Source organism: Triticum urartu, chromosome 3 (genome assembly GCF_003073215.2).
Source record: "Triticum urartu cultivar G1812 chromosome 3, Tu2.1, whole genome shotgun sequence".
Taxonomy (NCBI): Eukaryota; Viridiplantae; Streptophyta; class Magnoliopsida; order Poales; family Poaceae; genus Triticum; species Triticum urartu.
Window position 1 is genome coordinate 188,348,503 of NC_053024.1, and position 15,544 is coordinate 188,364,046.

A 15,544-nucleotide genomic window follows, 5' to 3' on the forward strand; every position below is an offset into this window, starting at 1 on the left:
CGCCGATCATCCGCTATCGCACCCCCTCACCGCTAGGGATGCACTCTGTTTCGCGGTGGGGGAGGAAGAGGAGAGGCACCGAGAAGACAGAAAGATAGGGAGGCAATTGCAAAATAACCAACTCCTCGAGTTGATGGGTGGGTCCAATCTGACGAGCGGGGCCAGCCTGATGTGGCATATGACGGAATACATAGTACATATGCAACGTGTAGAGCCAGGACTGGCGTTTCAACCTCAGAGACTGTATTGATCACATATTTGCATGTACCAGGACCGTATTGGAGCACTTTACAACCTCCATGACCAAGTTGGATGTTGTGATCGACTACGAGGACTATAGATGCAATTAGCTCTATTTTTCAGAGTTTAGAGAGTACCTTTTTTTTTGCATGGTTAGTTCAGAGAGTACCTACGGCTGGAAATACCTATCATCCCCCCCCCCCCCCCCCCCTCTGTTTTTTGTCTTCCCTGTAAAAACTATGTGTTCCTTCATGGCGTAGGCCTCCTAATACTAAAGACAAGCTGCCTGTGTGCTCCGTTTCCACTCGCACTCTCATCTCACCTTCTACATTCTTCAACTCCAAAGCTTTATCTTTTCAAAAAAAAAACTCCAAAGCTTTGCAAGGAGGAAGAGCTCCCTCCGGGTAGGTATATTCATGGCTGCCACGGTGGTCGTGGCGTGCTTCCCTCGGACTCGGAGCGCCGATTTCCGGTCCGAGCGGCCGAGCAGCTGCGCCTGCGCGGTGCTCTCCACCGAAGCTGGCCACGCTCCTCTTCCTCTTCCACTCTACCAACAGCAGCCAAGTCCCGCCCTGTGGTACAAATCATACTGTACAATTCACCTTGTAAACTGTGACTGCCAAGTGCCAACCCAGTAGCCTGTTCCGTTCCCAGCTATAATAATGAAAAAGCAGGGCGAAGTTCGCCTGTTCATCTGAAAAACGATACGTACCAATTTTATTTATCAGTGTATAGACTGATACTAGATCACAAGTCTTTCATGCTACCCCACAAATCTCAACCTATCTTAATCTCGTCAGAGCTCGCAGAGAGCTCGTGAAAGAATAGAGAGTTCGCTTGGACCACAGGTCGAAGTACCTACCAGCTAGTACTACACATTATACACGTGAATTTGATTTGGCTAGTGTTAGATCAAAAGTATGCCGCTATGCTGGATTTGAGCAGGCATCTTTCCGGCTCCCGGACGATATAAATCTCATCTCCGACAGCACCTTGATACAGATCCTGGTTCCTGTGCCATTTCCACAGAGCGTGCGTCTCATTCTTCACCTGCACCAACAAATTATTAGCTCCTCAGTCACCCAACTATGTACAGTATGTATCTACAAGGTCAGAAGCTACTCTCGGTATTTCTTCACGGAGCAGCAGTTACCTCGAGAATGCCGTGGCCGAAGCTGCTCTCCCGGTAGGCGCTGTAGTCCGGCTGCCGGTCCCAGCAGAAGCTGCCGGCGGCGGGGCCGGACGTGAAGTTGAAGGCGCAGAAGCCGCCCATGAAGTCGTCAGGCGTGGACAGTGGCTCCGGGCAGCGCCCTGGGTCGTCGGCGTGGGTGGTGGCCATCTTCTCGCGGTTCCCGCCGTCGCCCACCGAGATGTGCACGGCGCCGCACGGGTCCAGCGTGTAGTTGAACACCCGGTTGGAGCGCTCGTACGCGTGCACCTGCCAGACCTCACACAAAGCCACTCTCAGCTGCTTGCCAATTAATGTTCAGACTTCAGAGGTACTGTAAGTCAGACGGTGTTACGTTACATACATGGCCGGTGAAAACGATGTCGAGGCCGTAGGAGTAGAGCAGCTCCTCCATGGCCACTCTCATGCACTCTGCCTCCCTGTAGTGAGCCTTGTAGGTGCTGTACCATGGCGCGTGCCACCCGGCGACCAGCCACGGGGTCACCGATCTGTCCACCTTTGCCAGGTCCTTCTCCAACCATCTGTACTGCTCTCCTGAATTTATTTGTTGTGCACAAGATTCAGTCCACCAAGTTTCAGCTTCCTTTCACTAATCAAATACAGTTCAGTTCAGAACTAAACTGGATTGAATTGTGTGAGCACCTGATTTGCTGTAGGCAGCGTAGGCAGCGAGCATGATGAAATGGATGCCGCCAGCGTCGAACGAGTAGTAGAAGGGGGAGAAGGAGTCGCTCTCTTTGGACGGGAACGCGAACCGCGCGCTGTAAGCCGCGAACGTCTTGTTGCCGATCTGCTGCTCGATCTCATGGTTCCCTTCGACCACCATCATCGGCGTGGTCGACGTCACGGACTCCATGTACCTCCCCCAGTAATCCCAGCGCGGCTGGTACGTCTCGTGGATGGGGGTGGACTTGGCGAACGAGCAGGAGTAGCAGTCCGTTCCGGTGCCGTTGGTCAGGTACAGGTTGGCGTAGCTCACGTCGCCGAGGAGGAGGACCAGGTCGGGCTGGTTGCTCGCCATGTGCTCCACGGTCGAGGTGGTGTTGTACGTGAGCCCGAGGTCCCCGACCACGGCGATCCTCCCCGGGTAGCTCCGCGGCCCGACGGCCGGCATCGTCCGGAACGCGTGCACGGCGCTCGTCGCACCCGGGATGGCTGGGTCGCCGCACTGGTAGTAGTACTTCGTCCCAGGCTCAAGCCCTGCATTGCGGCGAGAATTTCAGTCCCACGTTTGCTTCTGGTAGCTGTAAAAACTGCATTTTTTGTTTGTTTTTGGATTGTGGAGCAGGGGATCGACCTTGGAGGCGGACGTGGTGGATGATGCCGGAGGTGTAGTTCTGGAGGCCCTCGAAGGGGTAGAGCTGGCTGTACACGAGCGCGTCGCCGGTGGCCTCGCGGACCAAAGAATCGGCGGCGAGGCCGTAGCGCACGACGCTGCCGACCGTGCCGGGGTCCAGCGGTTTGACGGCGCCGCCCATCTGGAAATCCCCTGCGGAACCAACAGCCAATGCCATCTCAGAACTGACCAAAGGCATTACATTCCAGTGAAATTAGCTCAACTACCTGTGATCCAGGAGACCCAGGCGGAGGTGGGAGCGGCGGAGAGCGCGACGGCGATCTGCTCGGGAGCCCAGCCTGTGACCCGACGCTGCACCCGGGGGTCCGTGTCCGGCAGGTCCACCGCGTGGCCCCTGTCTTCCCGCAGCGGCACCGTCACCGGCCACGACGGTCCCTCCAGCGTCGAAGCCGGCTCAGCCGCCGCCGCGGCGGCGAGCAGAAGCAGCGGCAGCGACCCCCTCCAAATCCCCATAGTCGTTTGGTGCCGCGGGCGCTCCCTCTTTCGTCGGGATCGAAAGGAGAGCAGTGCGAGGTGAGATTGGCATGGAGAGAATTGGGACGATTTTGTGGGAAAATTTATAGGAATCGAGCAGAGAAGGATGGGAGTGAAGTCGAATCTGGTGATCTTGTTGCATTCTCTGGAATTGGCAACTCGGTGACGTCCCGTCCGGCCGCCCACTTTGGAACAGCAGGATAAACACAAGCAAGGTTGCCTCGACATTGCTGCAAAAGTGGGCATCTTCCATGGTCACCGTCGAATATGCCCCCCCACCTCCGTCAGAACGGGTCCGTCCACGTGTGCTTCAAAACTTCCCTAACTGCAAGCCGACATGTCTGTTTTCTGATAGCGTCTCCAACAACCGCGTTATATAAGCACCGTGCTGAAAAATTAGTGTTTTTTGTGCGAGCTACCGTTCCAGGCGAGGCGTAAAAATCACGCGCGCGGCATATCTAATTCAGCGCGCGGGCCGAAACGCCATAGCACGCCGCTTATTTGCTGCACCCGCTCCCGCGCGCTGGACTCTCGAACGCTTGCTCGCAACTCCATCTACCCCATCCAGTCACGGCGCCGCCGCTGCCCGCGCCACCCCATTTATTCCGGCGACCGTTCCGGCGCTTCCTCGGCCTATCCCTGCGCTGCGGCGGCTTTCTCCGTCTCCCTCTAGTCACCGCCGCCCCTCACGCGCGGCAGTCCTCCAACGAACAGCGTCCGGCCGCTCACTGTCGCTCGGCGCTCGCAAGGTGTTCGACAAAACGCCCGAAAGGCATGTATTGCTCAAACTTCATAAATTTGATGCATGTTGATTGTAGTTTTTATAGCCTAGTATTGAACATTGTAGATGAGTTCGTCGTATGATTCTTCCGAAGAAGAATTTGAAATGGAAGAGGAGGAGGATCTTGCAATGATCCTAGCTATGTACATCAATAAAAAACCGAAGCACGGTGGTTCGATTATGGGTCGGCAGAAAATTTGGAGGGATAGGATCAATGCCGGAGAATCCCACATACCCGGAGTTGTACGTTCGTCGCCGGTCTAGGATGAGCACCGAGTTGTTCAGGCGCATTGCAGAGAAACTAGCGAGCCATGATTGGTTTTTTCAGCAAAGGAAGAATGCCGTCGGAGAGCTCGGGCATAACACCTTTCAGAAGGTGACAACCGCTTTGTGTATGTTGGCATACGGTATCCCGGCTGATCTAGTTGATGATCACTTGGCCATGGGTGAGAGCCAAGCCATCATGTGTGTCAAGCGCTTCGCAGTCGGAATTATTCAAGTGTTTGGCCAGGAGTATTTGAGATCTTCCAATGCTGAAGACGCCGCAAGGCTATTGGAGATGAAGAAAGCTCGCGGCTTCCCAGGTATGCTTGGCTCAATAGATTGCATGCATTGGAGTTGGAAGAATTGTCCAAAGGAATGGCATGGGCAATTCCACGGCCAAAAAGGGTTCCACTATAATCCTTGAAGCGATGGTCGATCAAAAGACTTGAATTTGGTATGCTTTCTTTGGAATGCCTGGATCTTTGAATGGCATCAACTGTGACACCCCCGATTTGACCGTACACTAATCATACACGCAAATGTGTACGATCAAGATCAAGGACTCACGGGAAGATATCACAACACAACTCTACAAATAAAATAAGTCATACAAGCATCATATTACAAGCCAGGGGCCTCGAGGGCTCGAATACAAGAGCTCGATTATAGACGAGTCAGCAGAAGCAACAATATCTGAGCACAGACATAAGTTAAACAAGTTTGCCTTAAGAAGGCTAGCACAAACTGGGATACAGATCGAAAGAGGCGCAGGCCTCCTGCCTGGGATCCTCCTAAACTACTCCTGGTCGCCGTCAGCAGGCTGCACGTAGTAGTAGACACCTCCCGAGTAGTAGTAGTCGTCATTGACAGTGGCGTCTGGCTCCTGGGCTCCAACGTCTGGTCGCAGCAATCGAGTATAGAAAGGGGGAAAAGAGGGAGCAAAGCAACCGTGAGTACTCATCCAAAGTACTCGCAAGCAAGGAGCTACACTACATATGTATGCATTGGTATCAAATGGAATAAGGGTATCATATGTGGACTGAACTGCAGAATGCCGGAATAAGAGGGGGATAGCTAGTCCTGTCGAAGACTACGCTTCTGGCCACCTCCATCTTGCAACATGTAGAAGAGAGTAGATGGTAAGTTCACCAAGTAGCATCGCATAGCATAATCCTAACCGATGATCCTCCCCTCGTCGCCCTGTGAGAGAGCGATCACCGGTTGTATCTAGCACTTGGAAGGGTGTATTTTATTAAGTATCTGGTTCTAGTTGTCATAAGGTCAAGGTACAACTCCGGGTCGTCCTTTTACCGAGGGACACGGCTATTCGAATAGATTAACTTCCCTGCAGGGGTGCACCACATAACCCAACACGCTCGATCCCATTTGGCCGGACACACTTTCTTGGGTCATGCCCGGCCTCGGAAGATCAACACGTCGCAGCCCTACCTAGGCACAACAGAGAGGTCAGCACGCCGGTCTAAATCCTATGGCGCAGGGGTCTGGGCCCATCGCCCATTGCACACCTGCACGTTGCGAATGCGGCCGGTGAGCAGACCTAGCAACCTCCATTACAAAGGAAGTTGCGTTACGCGGTCCAACCCGGCGCGTGCCGCTCAGTCGCTGACGTCACGAAGGTTTTGGCTGATACCGCGACGTCGAGTGCCCATAACTGTCCCCGCGTAGATGGTTAGTGCGTATAGGCCAGTAGCCAGACTCAGATCAAATACCCAGATCTCGTTAAGCATGTTATTTTGAAGTAACCGCGAACGCCGACCAGGGCCAGGCCCACCTCTCTCCTACGTGGTCTCAACCTGCCCTGTCGCTCCGCCTCAAAGTAACAGTCGGGGGCCGTCGGGAACTCAGGCCCACCACTACCTGGATGGAGCTACCTGCCCCTTCAGCCCCAATCTCCAAACAGTATCATCGGTAATGTAACAGTGTAAAGTATATAGTATATGCTCGTGATCACCTCCCGAAGTGATCACGGCCCAGTAGTATAGCATGGCAGACGGACAAGAGTGTAGGGCCACTGATGATAAACTAGCATCCTATACTAAGCATTAGGATTGCCGGTAAAGGTAACAACAGTAGTAGCAAGGACAGGCTATGCATCAGGATAGGATTAACGGAAAGCAGTAACATGCTACACTACTCTAATGCAAGCAGTATAGAGAAGAGTAGGCGATATCTGGTGATCGAAGGGGGGGCTTGCCTGGTTGCTCTGGCAAGAAGGGATCGTCAACACCATAGTCGTACTGGGGGTCTCCGGCAGTCTCTTGGTCTACCGGAAAGAAGTAACGGAGGGGGAACACAATAAATAACAGAGCAATCAATGTAACAAAAAGCAAGACGCGGCATTACGTTGTGCTAGGTTTGGCCTGACGCGGTACGAGGTGATACCGGTGAAGGGGGGAAACATCCGGGTAAATATCCCCGGTGTTTCGCGTTTTCGGACAGATGAACCGGAGGGGGAAAGTTGCGTGTTCGCTATGCTAGGGATGTGTGGCGGACGAACGGGTTGCGTATCCGGGTTCGTCTCGTTGTTCTGAGCAACTTTCATGTACAAAGTTTTTCCATCCGAGCTACGGATTATTATATATTAATTTTTAAAGTTTTATATCATTTTCTAGGATTAACATATTATTTTAATTCAAAATTGCATTTATGACGTCAGCATGTCATCAGCAGTCAACTCTGACCGTTGACTGGTCAAGCTGACACGTGGGTCCCACTGTCATTGACTGAGTTTATCTAAAACAGATTAATTAGTTTAAACAGTGATTAGGTTAATTTAACAGACCTAATTAAGTTAACTAATTAAGTAATTAATTATTTTAATTATATATTTTTATTCTTCTCTTTTTTTAAAAGGGGCGTGGGTGGGGGCCCCACTGGGCAGTGGCCCATAGGGCCAAACGGGCGCGGGCGAACGGGCGCTGCCCGATCGGGCGCACGCCCGAGGGGTGCTGGGTACGCACGGCGCACGCCGGCGCCGGCGGCCAGGGCCAGAGGAGGCGGCAGAGGGATTGCCACGACGAGGTGCTGGCGGCCAGGGCTGCGCGCGGTGGGCGAGGCCGGCGAGGCCAGCGCGTGTGCGCATGGCCAGGAGGGCAGCAGCGGGGGGCGCCGCTGCGGCGTGCGACGCGACGACCAGTAAAGGCGGGGGCGGCGGGAGCGGTTCAAGGCGGAGGCGGGCACGCGAGCGCAACGAGCGACCGGAGTGGGCGGGCACGGGGAGGCGGCGCACGGCGAGGACGGCGCAGAGGGCGCGGTGAGCGCGTGCTCACCGCAGGTGCACGCATAGGCGGTCTAACGTGCGGTGACCGCGAGCGAGGGGCGAGGCAGAGAAGGGAAGAGGCCCGGGGCCTCACCAACGTTGATGGGGAGAGGGGGCGACGAGGCGTGCGGAGGCCGGTCGTGGAGGAGGACGAAGACGGGCGGTCCGGCGACGCGGCGTCAGGGATGCGGGGTGACTTCGGGGCGAGGTGGCGGCGAGGTCCAGCAGCTTCAGAGGCGGGGCGGCGGCGGGGAGGAGGCCCTGTGACGAGCGTCGGCGGCAGCATCAGGCGCGCGAGGTTCTTGGGCGGCGTCGGCGCAGTCGGGGATGGCTCCTGCGTCGGGATCGGGCGCGACCCCGATCTAGATCGGGACAAGGGGGAGAGAGACGTGGGGGGAGGGGGGAAGAGTGGAGATCGTGCGGGAGCGGTGGGGATGGACCGGGCTAGGGTTTCCGTCTGTGGGGTGGGGGGGGGGTTATGGAGGGGTTAGGTGGGCCGGCCCGGTTGGATGGCCAGTTGGGCTGAGGCCTAGCGTGGGTGGGGAGTCTTTCTTCCTTTTCTTTCTTTGTTGTTTTGTTTTTGTTTAGACCTTTTCTTTTTTATTTATTTTCTTTTCTGTTTTATTTCTAGTTTCTTTTAATCTTTAGTTTTTACAAAAATCACCACTAGTATCTAAAGTAGTATTTATAAACAAATTGCTGTCACATCAATTCTTAACCCATAATAAAATATTTTTAATATTTTATAAAATCCAATAGGTATTTGTTTAATTGTTTTCACTACTGTTTTAATTAGTTTAGAGCCCTTAAACATTTTATTAAGGTTTGGTTTCTCCATCGTATTTACACATGATTTATCTGACCCACCTTGAACATTTTGGTTTCATTGTTTGAAAACTTTTATTATTTGCCTTTAATTGAATTTTGAATTTGAAACGGTTTTGAACTAACCCGAGATTAACTAAACTGACAGAGGTGATGTGTCACCATTAACGTGAGATTACTGTAACATGATTATCCGGGCGTCGCATCAACGTTGTCAACCGGTCACCACTGATGAATAAGATTACAAATGGTAATTTGCCACCGGTGCAGTTTGTAGCAAATGTTTGTACATACAACTATGGCTACTATCTTCCGTATGGCATCTAACCAAAGTGGCAAACATTTGTGAAGCCATTGAAAAAACCGGAACTAAAGAAAAATCTTGATTTCCACAATGCTCAGGCGGCAGCTAGAAAAGATGTGGAGATAGCTTTTGGGATTTTGCAAGCCCAATTTGCTATTATGAGAGGATCGGCTAGATTTTGGGATCAAAAGATGCTTTGGTACATCATGCACGCTTGTGTGATCATGCACAACATGATCATCGAGAATGAGCGTGGTCAAGATATAAACTACTCTCAATATGAGCTCTTGGGACATCCCGTGCGAGTGTGACGGAGGGCTGAAAGGGTGGCCCGTTTTGTTGCCTCCTATTATGCCGTTCGACATCCCGCAACGCATGATAATCTTCAGAAGGATCTTGTTGAGAAGTGGTGGTCTTGGAATGACCGACAAAGAGCATCATGATTTGTGTGTTTGATGTTGTATTATTGAACTATTTGTTGTATTGAATGATAAACTATTTGTTTGAGTTGTAATAATGAAATTGAACTATTTATTGTTAATTTATTTATTTGTTGTATTGAATGATAAACTATTTGTTTGAGTTGTAATAATGAAATTGAACTATTTATTGTTAATTTATTTTGTTTGTGTTTGATCTTTTTGCTTGTGTTTGGAATGCATATGTTGTTTGTTGGAAAATCGCACGTTCTGTATTTTTGCATGCTGCATTTTAGCGCGGCTACTGAAGCCAATGTTGCCCGCGCCAAACCAGATGATGGGCACGCGGAAAAATAGTTTTTAGCACGTGACGCGTTGGGCATTTGTTAGAAATGCTCTGAACCGACGTCCAGGAAGAGAAAATTTTGTTAAATGATTTAGTTGCATCGAAAATTTTGTTAAATGGTTTAGTTGCATCGAGGTACAAATGTTTCCACTATATATCTACGTTTGTTGCAGGTTTAGGCATGTCTAACCATTACCTATTTTAGAGTACCAAATCGGCCAAATATTCTATCTTTTTTTAACATAATACAGACGCAAGTGTTCAGATACACGTGCATATATTCATTTTTATGAACGCATACACGCACACCCTACTCTTATGAGCACCTTCGAAAGGCTGAGCCGCCATATCAGCTTGAAATTTACGAGCTCACTGTAGGCACCTCGTCATCGACGGGAACGTCTCCTCCCACTAAATGTGTTGGGGAACGTGGTAATTTTAGAAAATTTCCTACGCACACCCATAATCATGGTGATGCATAGCAACAAGATGGGAGAGTGTGTCCACATACCCTCGTAGACCAGAAGCGAAAGCGTTAGCACAACGCGGTTGATGTAGTCGTACGTCTTCACGATCCGACCGATCCAAGTACCGAACACACGGCACCTCCGAGTTCAGCACACGTTCAGCTCGATGACGTCCCACGAACTCCGATCCAGCAGAGCTTCACGGGAGAGTTCCGTCAGCACGACGGCGTGATGACGGTGATGATGATGCTACCGACGCAGTAAGCACCGCTACAATATGATCGAGGTGGATTATGGTGGAGGGGGGCACCGCACACGGCTAGGAGAGATCAACAGATCAACTTGTGTGTCTAGAGGTGCCCCTGTCCCCGTATATAATGGAGCAAGGGGGGAGGCCCGCCGCCCACTGTAGGCGCACCAGGAGGAGGAGTTCCTCCTCCTAGTAGGAGTAGGACTCCCCTCTTTCCTACTCCTACTAGGAGGGGTGAAGGAAGGGGGAGAGGGAGAAGGAAAGGGGGGCGCCCCCTCCTAGTCCAATTCGGCCCAGAGGGGGAGGGGCGCGCGGCCTGCCCTAGGCCAGCCCTCTCTCTCTCCACTAAGGCCCATAAGGCCCACTATTTCTCCCGGGGGGTTCCGGTAACCCTCCGGCACTCCGGTCTTCTCCGAAACCATCCGGAACACTTCCAGTGTCCTAATATAGTCGTCCAATATATCGATCTTTACGTCTCGACCATTTTGAGACTCCTCGTCATGTCCGTGATCATATACAGGACTCTGAACTACCTTCGGTACATCAAAACACAAAAACTCATAATAGATAGTCACCGAACTTTAAGCATGCGGACCCTACGGGTTCAAGAACTATGTAGACATGACCGAGACATGTCTCCGGTCAATAACCAATAACGGAACCTAGATTCTCATATTGGTTCCTACATTTTCTACGAAGATCTTTATCGGTCAAACCGCATAACAACATACGTTGTTCCCTTTGTCATCGGTATGTTACTTGCTCGAGATTCGATCGTCGGTATCTCAATACCTAGTTCAATCTCGTTATCGGCAAGTCTCTTTACTCGTTCCGTAATGCATCATCCCGCAACTAACTCATTAGTTACATTGCTTGCAAGGCTTATAGTGATGTGCATTACCGAGAGGGCCCAGAGATACCTCTCGGACAATCGAAGTGACAAATCCTAATCTTGATCTATGCCAGCTCAACAAGTACCATTGGAGACACCTGTAGAGCACCTTTATAATCACCCAGTTACATTCTGACGTTTGGTAGCACACAAAGTGTTCCTCAGGTATTCGGGAGTTGCATAATCTCATAGTCATAGGAACATGTATAAGTCATGAAGAAAGTAATAGCAACAAACTAAACGATCATTGTGCTAAGCTAACGGATGGGTCAAGTCATTCACATCATTCCCTAATGATGTGACCCCGTTAATAAAATGACAACTCATGTCTATGGCTAGGAAACTTAACCATCTTTGATTCAACGAGCTAGTCAAGTAGAGGCATACTAGTGACACTTTGTTTCTCTATGTATTCACACATTTACTAAGTTTTCGGTTAATACAATTCTAGCATGAATAATAAACATTTATCATGATATAAGGAAATATTAATAACTTTATTATTGCCTCTAGGGCATATTTCCTTCAGTCTCCCACTTGCACTAGAGTCAATAATCTAGTTCACATTTTTATGTGATTAGTTCACATCTCCATGTGATTAATACCCAAAGGGTTTACTAGAGTCAATAATCTAGTTCTCATCGCTATGTGATTAACACCCAAAGAGTGACCATGTTTTGCTTGTGAGAGAAGTTTAGTCTACGGGTCTGCAACATTCAGATCCGTATGTATTTCGCAAATTTTCTATGTCTACAATGCTTTGCACGGAGCTACTCTAGCTAATTGCTCCCACTTTAAATATGTATTTAGAGACATCCAGATCGGTGTCAAAGCTTTCATCGACGTAACTCTTTACGACGAAATCTTTTATCACCTCCATAACCGAGAAATATTTCCTTAGTCCTCTAAGGATAATTTTGACCGCTGTCCAGTGATCTACTCCTAGATTACTATTGTACTCCCTTGCCAGAATGATGCTAAGGTATATAATAGGACTGGTAAACAACATAGCATTCTTTATAGAACCTATGACTGAGGCATATGGAATGACTTTTCATTCTCTTTCTATTTTCTGCCGTGGTCGGGTTTTGAGTCTTTACTCAAATTCACACCTTGCAACACAGGCAAGAACTCCTTCTTTGACTGTTCCATTTTGAACTACTTCAAAATCTTGTCAAGGTATGCACTCATTGAAAAAAAACTTATCAAGCGTCTTGATCTATCTCTATAAATCTTGATCCTCAATGTGTAAGCAGCTTTATCAAGGTCTTTCTTTGAAAAACTCTTTTCAAACACTCCTTTCTGCTTTTCAAAAAATTCTACATTATTTCCAATCAACAATATGTCATTCACATATACTTATCAGAAATGATGTAGTGCTCCCACTCACTTTCTTGTAAATACATCCTTCACCGCAAGTCTGTATAAAACCATATGCTTTGATCACTTTATCAAAGCATATATTCCAACTTCCGAGATGCTTGCACTAGTCCATAGATGGATCGCTGGAGCTTGCTCATTTTGTTAGCACCTTTAGGATTGACAAAACCTTCTAGTTGCATCATATACAACTCTTCTTTAAGAAATCCATTAAGGAATGCAGTTTTGATATCCATTTGCCAGATTTCATAAATGCGGCAACTGCTAACATGATTCAGACAAACTTTTAAGCATTGAGACGAGTGAGAAAATCTCATCGTAGTCAACACCTTGAACTTGTCGAAAACATTTTTGCGACAATTCGAGCTTTGTAGATAGTAACACTACTATCAGTGTCCGTCTTCCTCTTGGAGATCCATTTATTCTCAATGGCTTGCCGATCACCGGGCAAGTCAACCAAAGTCCATACTTTGTTCTCATACATGGATCTCATCTCAGATGTCATGGCCTTAAGCCATTTTGCGGAATCTGGGCTCACCATCGCTTCTTCATAGTTCATAGGTTCACCATGGTCAAGTAACATGATTTCCAGAATAGGATTACCGTACCACTCTGGTGCAGATCTTACTCTGGTTGACCTACGAGGTTCGGTAGTAACTTGATCTGAAGTTTCATGATCATCATCATTAGCTTCCTCACTAATTGGTGTAGATGTCACAGGAACCGGTTTCTGTGATGAACTACTTTCCAATAAGGGAGCAGGTACAGTTACCTCATCAATTTCTACTTTCCTCCCACTCACTTCTTCCGAGAGAAACTCCTTCTCTAGAAAGGATCCATTCTTAACAACAAATGTCTTGCCTTAGGATCTATGATAGAAGGTGTACCCTATAGTTTCCTTTGGGTATCCTATGAAGACACATTTCTCCGATTCGGGTTCGAGCTTATCAGTTTGAAGTTTTTTCACATAAGAATCGCAATCCCAAACTTTAAGAAACGACAACTTTGGTTTCTTGCCAAACCACAGTTCATATGGTGTCGTTTCAACGGATTTAGATGGTGCCCTATTTAACGTGAATGCAGTTGTCTCTAATGCATAACCCCAAAACGATACTGGTAAATCGGTAAGAGACATCATAGATTGTACCATATCTAATAAAGTACGGTTACGATGTTCAGACACACCATTACGCTGTGGTGTTCCAGGTGGCGTGAGTTGCGATACTATTCTGCATTGTTTCAAATGAAGACAAAACTCGTAACTCAAATATTCGTCTCCGCAATCAGATCGTAGAAACTTTATTTTTCTTGTTACGATGATTTTCCACTTCACTCTGAAATTCTTTGAACTTTTCAAATGTTTCAGACTTATGTTTCATTTTGTAGATATACCCATATCTGCTCAAATCATCTGTGAAGGTTAGAAAATAACAATACCCGCCGCGAGCCTCAACACTTATCGGATCGCATACATCAGTATGTATTATTTCCAATAAGTCAGTTGCTTGCTCCATTGTTCCGGAGAACGGAGTCTTAGTCGTCTTGCCTATGAGGCATGTTTCGCAAGCATCAACTGATACATAATCAAGTGATTCCAAAAGCCCATAAGCATGGATTTTCTTCATGCGCTTTACACCAATATGACCTAAACGGCAGTGCCACAAATAAGTTGCACTATCATTATTAACTTTGCATCTTTTGGCTTCAATATTATGAATATGTGTATCACTACGATCGAGATTCAATAAACCATTCACCTTGGGTGTATGACCATTGAAGGTTTTATTCATGTAAACAGAACAACAATTATTCTCTGACTTTAAATGGATAACCGTATTGCAATAAACATGATCAAATCATATTCATGCTTAATGCAAACACCAAATAAGATTTATTTAGGTTCAACACTAATCCCGAAAGTATAGGGAGTGTGCGATGATGATCATATCAATCTTGGAACCACTTCCAACACACATCGTCACTTCACCCTTTACTAGTCTCTGTTCATTCTGGAACTCCTGTTTCGAGTTACTAATCTTTAGCAACTGAACTAGTATCAAATACTGAGGGGTTTCTATAAACACTAGTAAAGTACACATCAATAACATGTATATCAAATATACCTTTGTTCACTTTGCCATCCTTCTTATCCGCCAAATATCTAAGGCAGTTCCACTTCCAGTGACCATTTCCTTTGCAGTAGAAGCACTCAGTTTCAGGCTTGGGTCTAGCTTTGGGCTTCTTCATGGGAGTGGCAACTTGCTTGCCATTCTTCTTGAAGTTCCCTTTCTTTCCCTTGCCCTTTTACTTGAAACTAGTGGTCTTGTCAACCATCAACACTTGATGCTTTTTCTTGATTTCTACCTTCGCCGATTTCAGCATCGCGAAGAGCTTTGGGAATCGTTTCCGTTATCCCTTGCATATTGTAGTTCATCACGAAGTTCTAGTAACTTGGTGATAGTGACTAGAGAACTCTGTCAATCACTATCTTATCGGGAAGATTAACTCCCACTTGATTCAAGTGATTGTAGTACTCAGACATTCTGAGCACATGCTCACTCGTTGAGCTATTCTCCTCCATCTTGTAGGCAAAGTGCTTGTCAAAGGTCTCATACCTTTCGACATGGGCATGAGTCTGAAATACTAATTTCAACTCTTAGAACATCTCATATGCTCCGTGGCGTTCAAAACGTCTTTGAAGCCCCGATTCTAAGCCGTAAAGCATGGTGCACTAAACTATCAAGTAGTCATCATATCGAGCTCGCCAAACGTTCATAACATCTGCATCTGCTCCTGCAATCGGTCTGTCACCTAGCGGTGCATCAAGGACATAATTCTTCTGTGCAGCAATGAGGATAATCCTCAGATCACGGATCGAATTCGCATCATTGCTATTAACATCTTTCAACTTAGTTTCTCTCTAGGAACATATCAAAAAAAAACGGGGAAGCTATACACAAGCAATTGATCTACAACATAGATATGCAAATACTATCAGGACTAAGTTCATGATAAATTAAAGTTCAATTAATCAAATTACTTAAAAACTCCTACTTAGACAGACATCCCTCTAGTC

General features: G+C 47.9%; 1 protein-coding gene across 1 annotated transcript; it reads right to left on the minus strand.

Annotated features, from left to right (window-relative positions):
* Positions 1–935: 935 nt before the first annotated feature.
* On the minus strand, positions 936–3,532 carry LOC125543554 (purple acid phosphatase 15-like). Its single transcript, XM_048706929.1, has 6 exons — positions 2,993–3,532; positions 2,727–2,918; positions 2,072–2,629; positions 1,773–1,963; positions 1,394–1,678; positions 936–1,290 (listed from the first exon to the last, which is right to left on the minus strand). The coding sequence occupies exons 1-6, from the start codon at positions 3,504–3,506 to the stop codon at positions 1,153–1,155; spliced, it is 1,878 nt and encodes a 625-aa protein (XP_048562886.1). The 5' UTR covers positions 3,507–3,532; the 3' UTR covers positions 936–1,152.
* Positions 3,533–15,544: the final 12,012 nt, after the last annotated feature.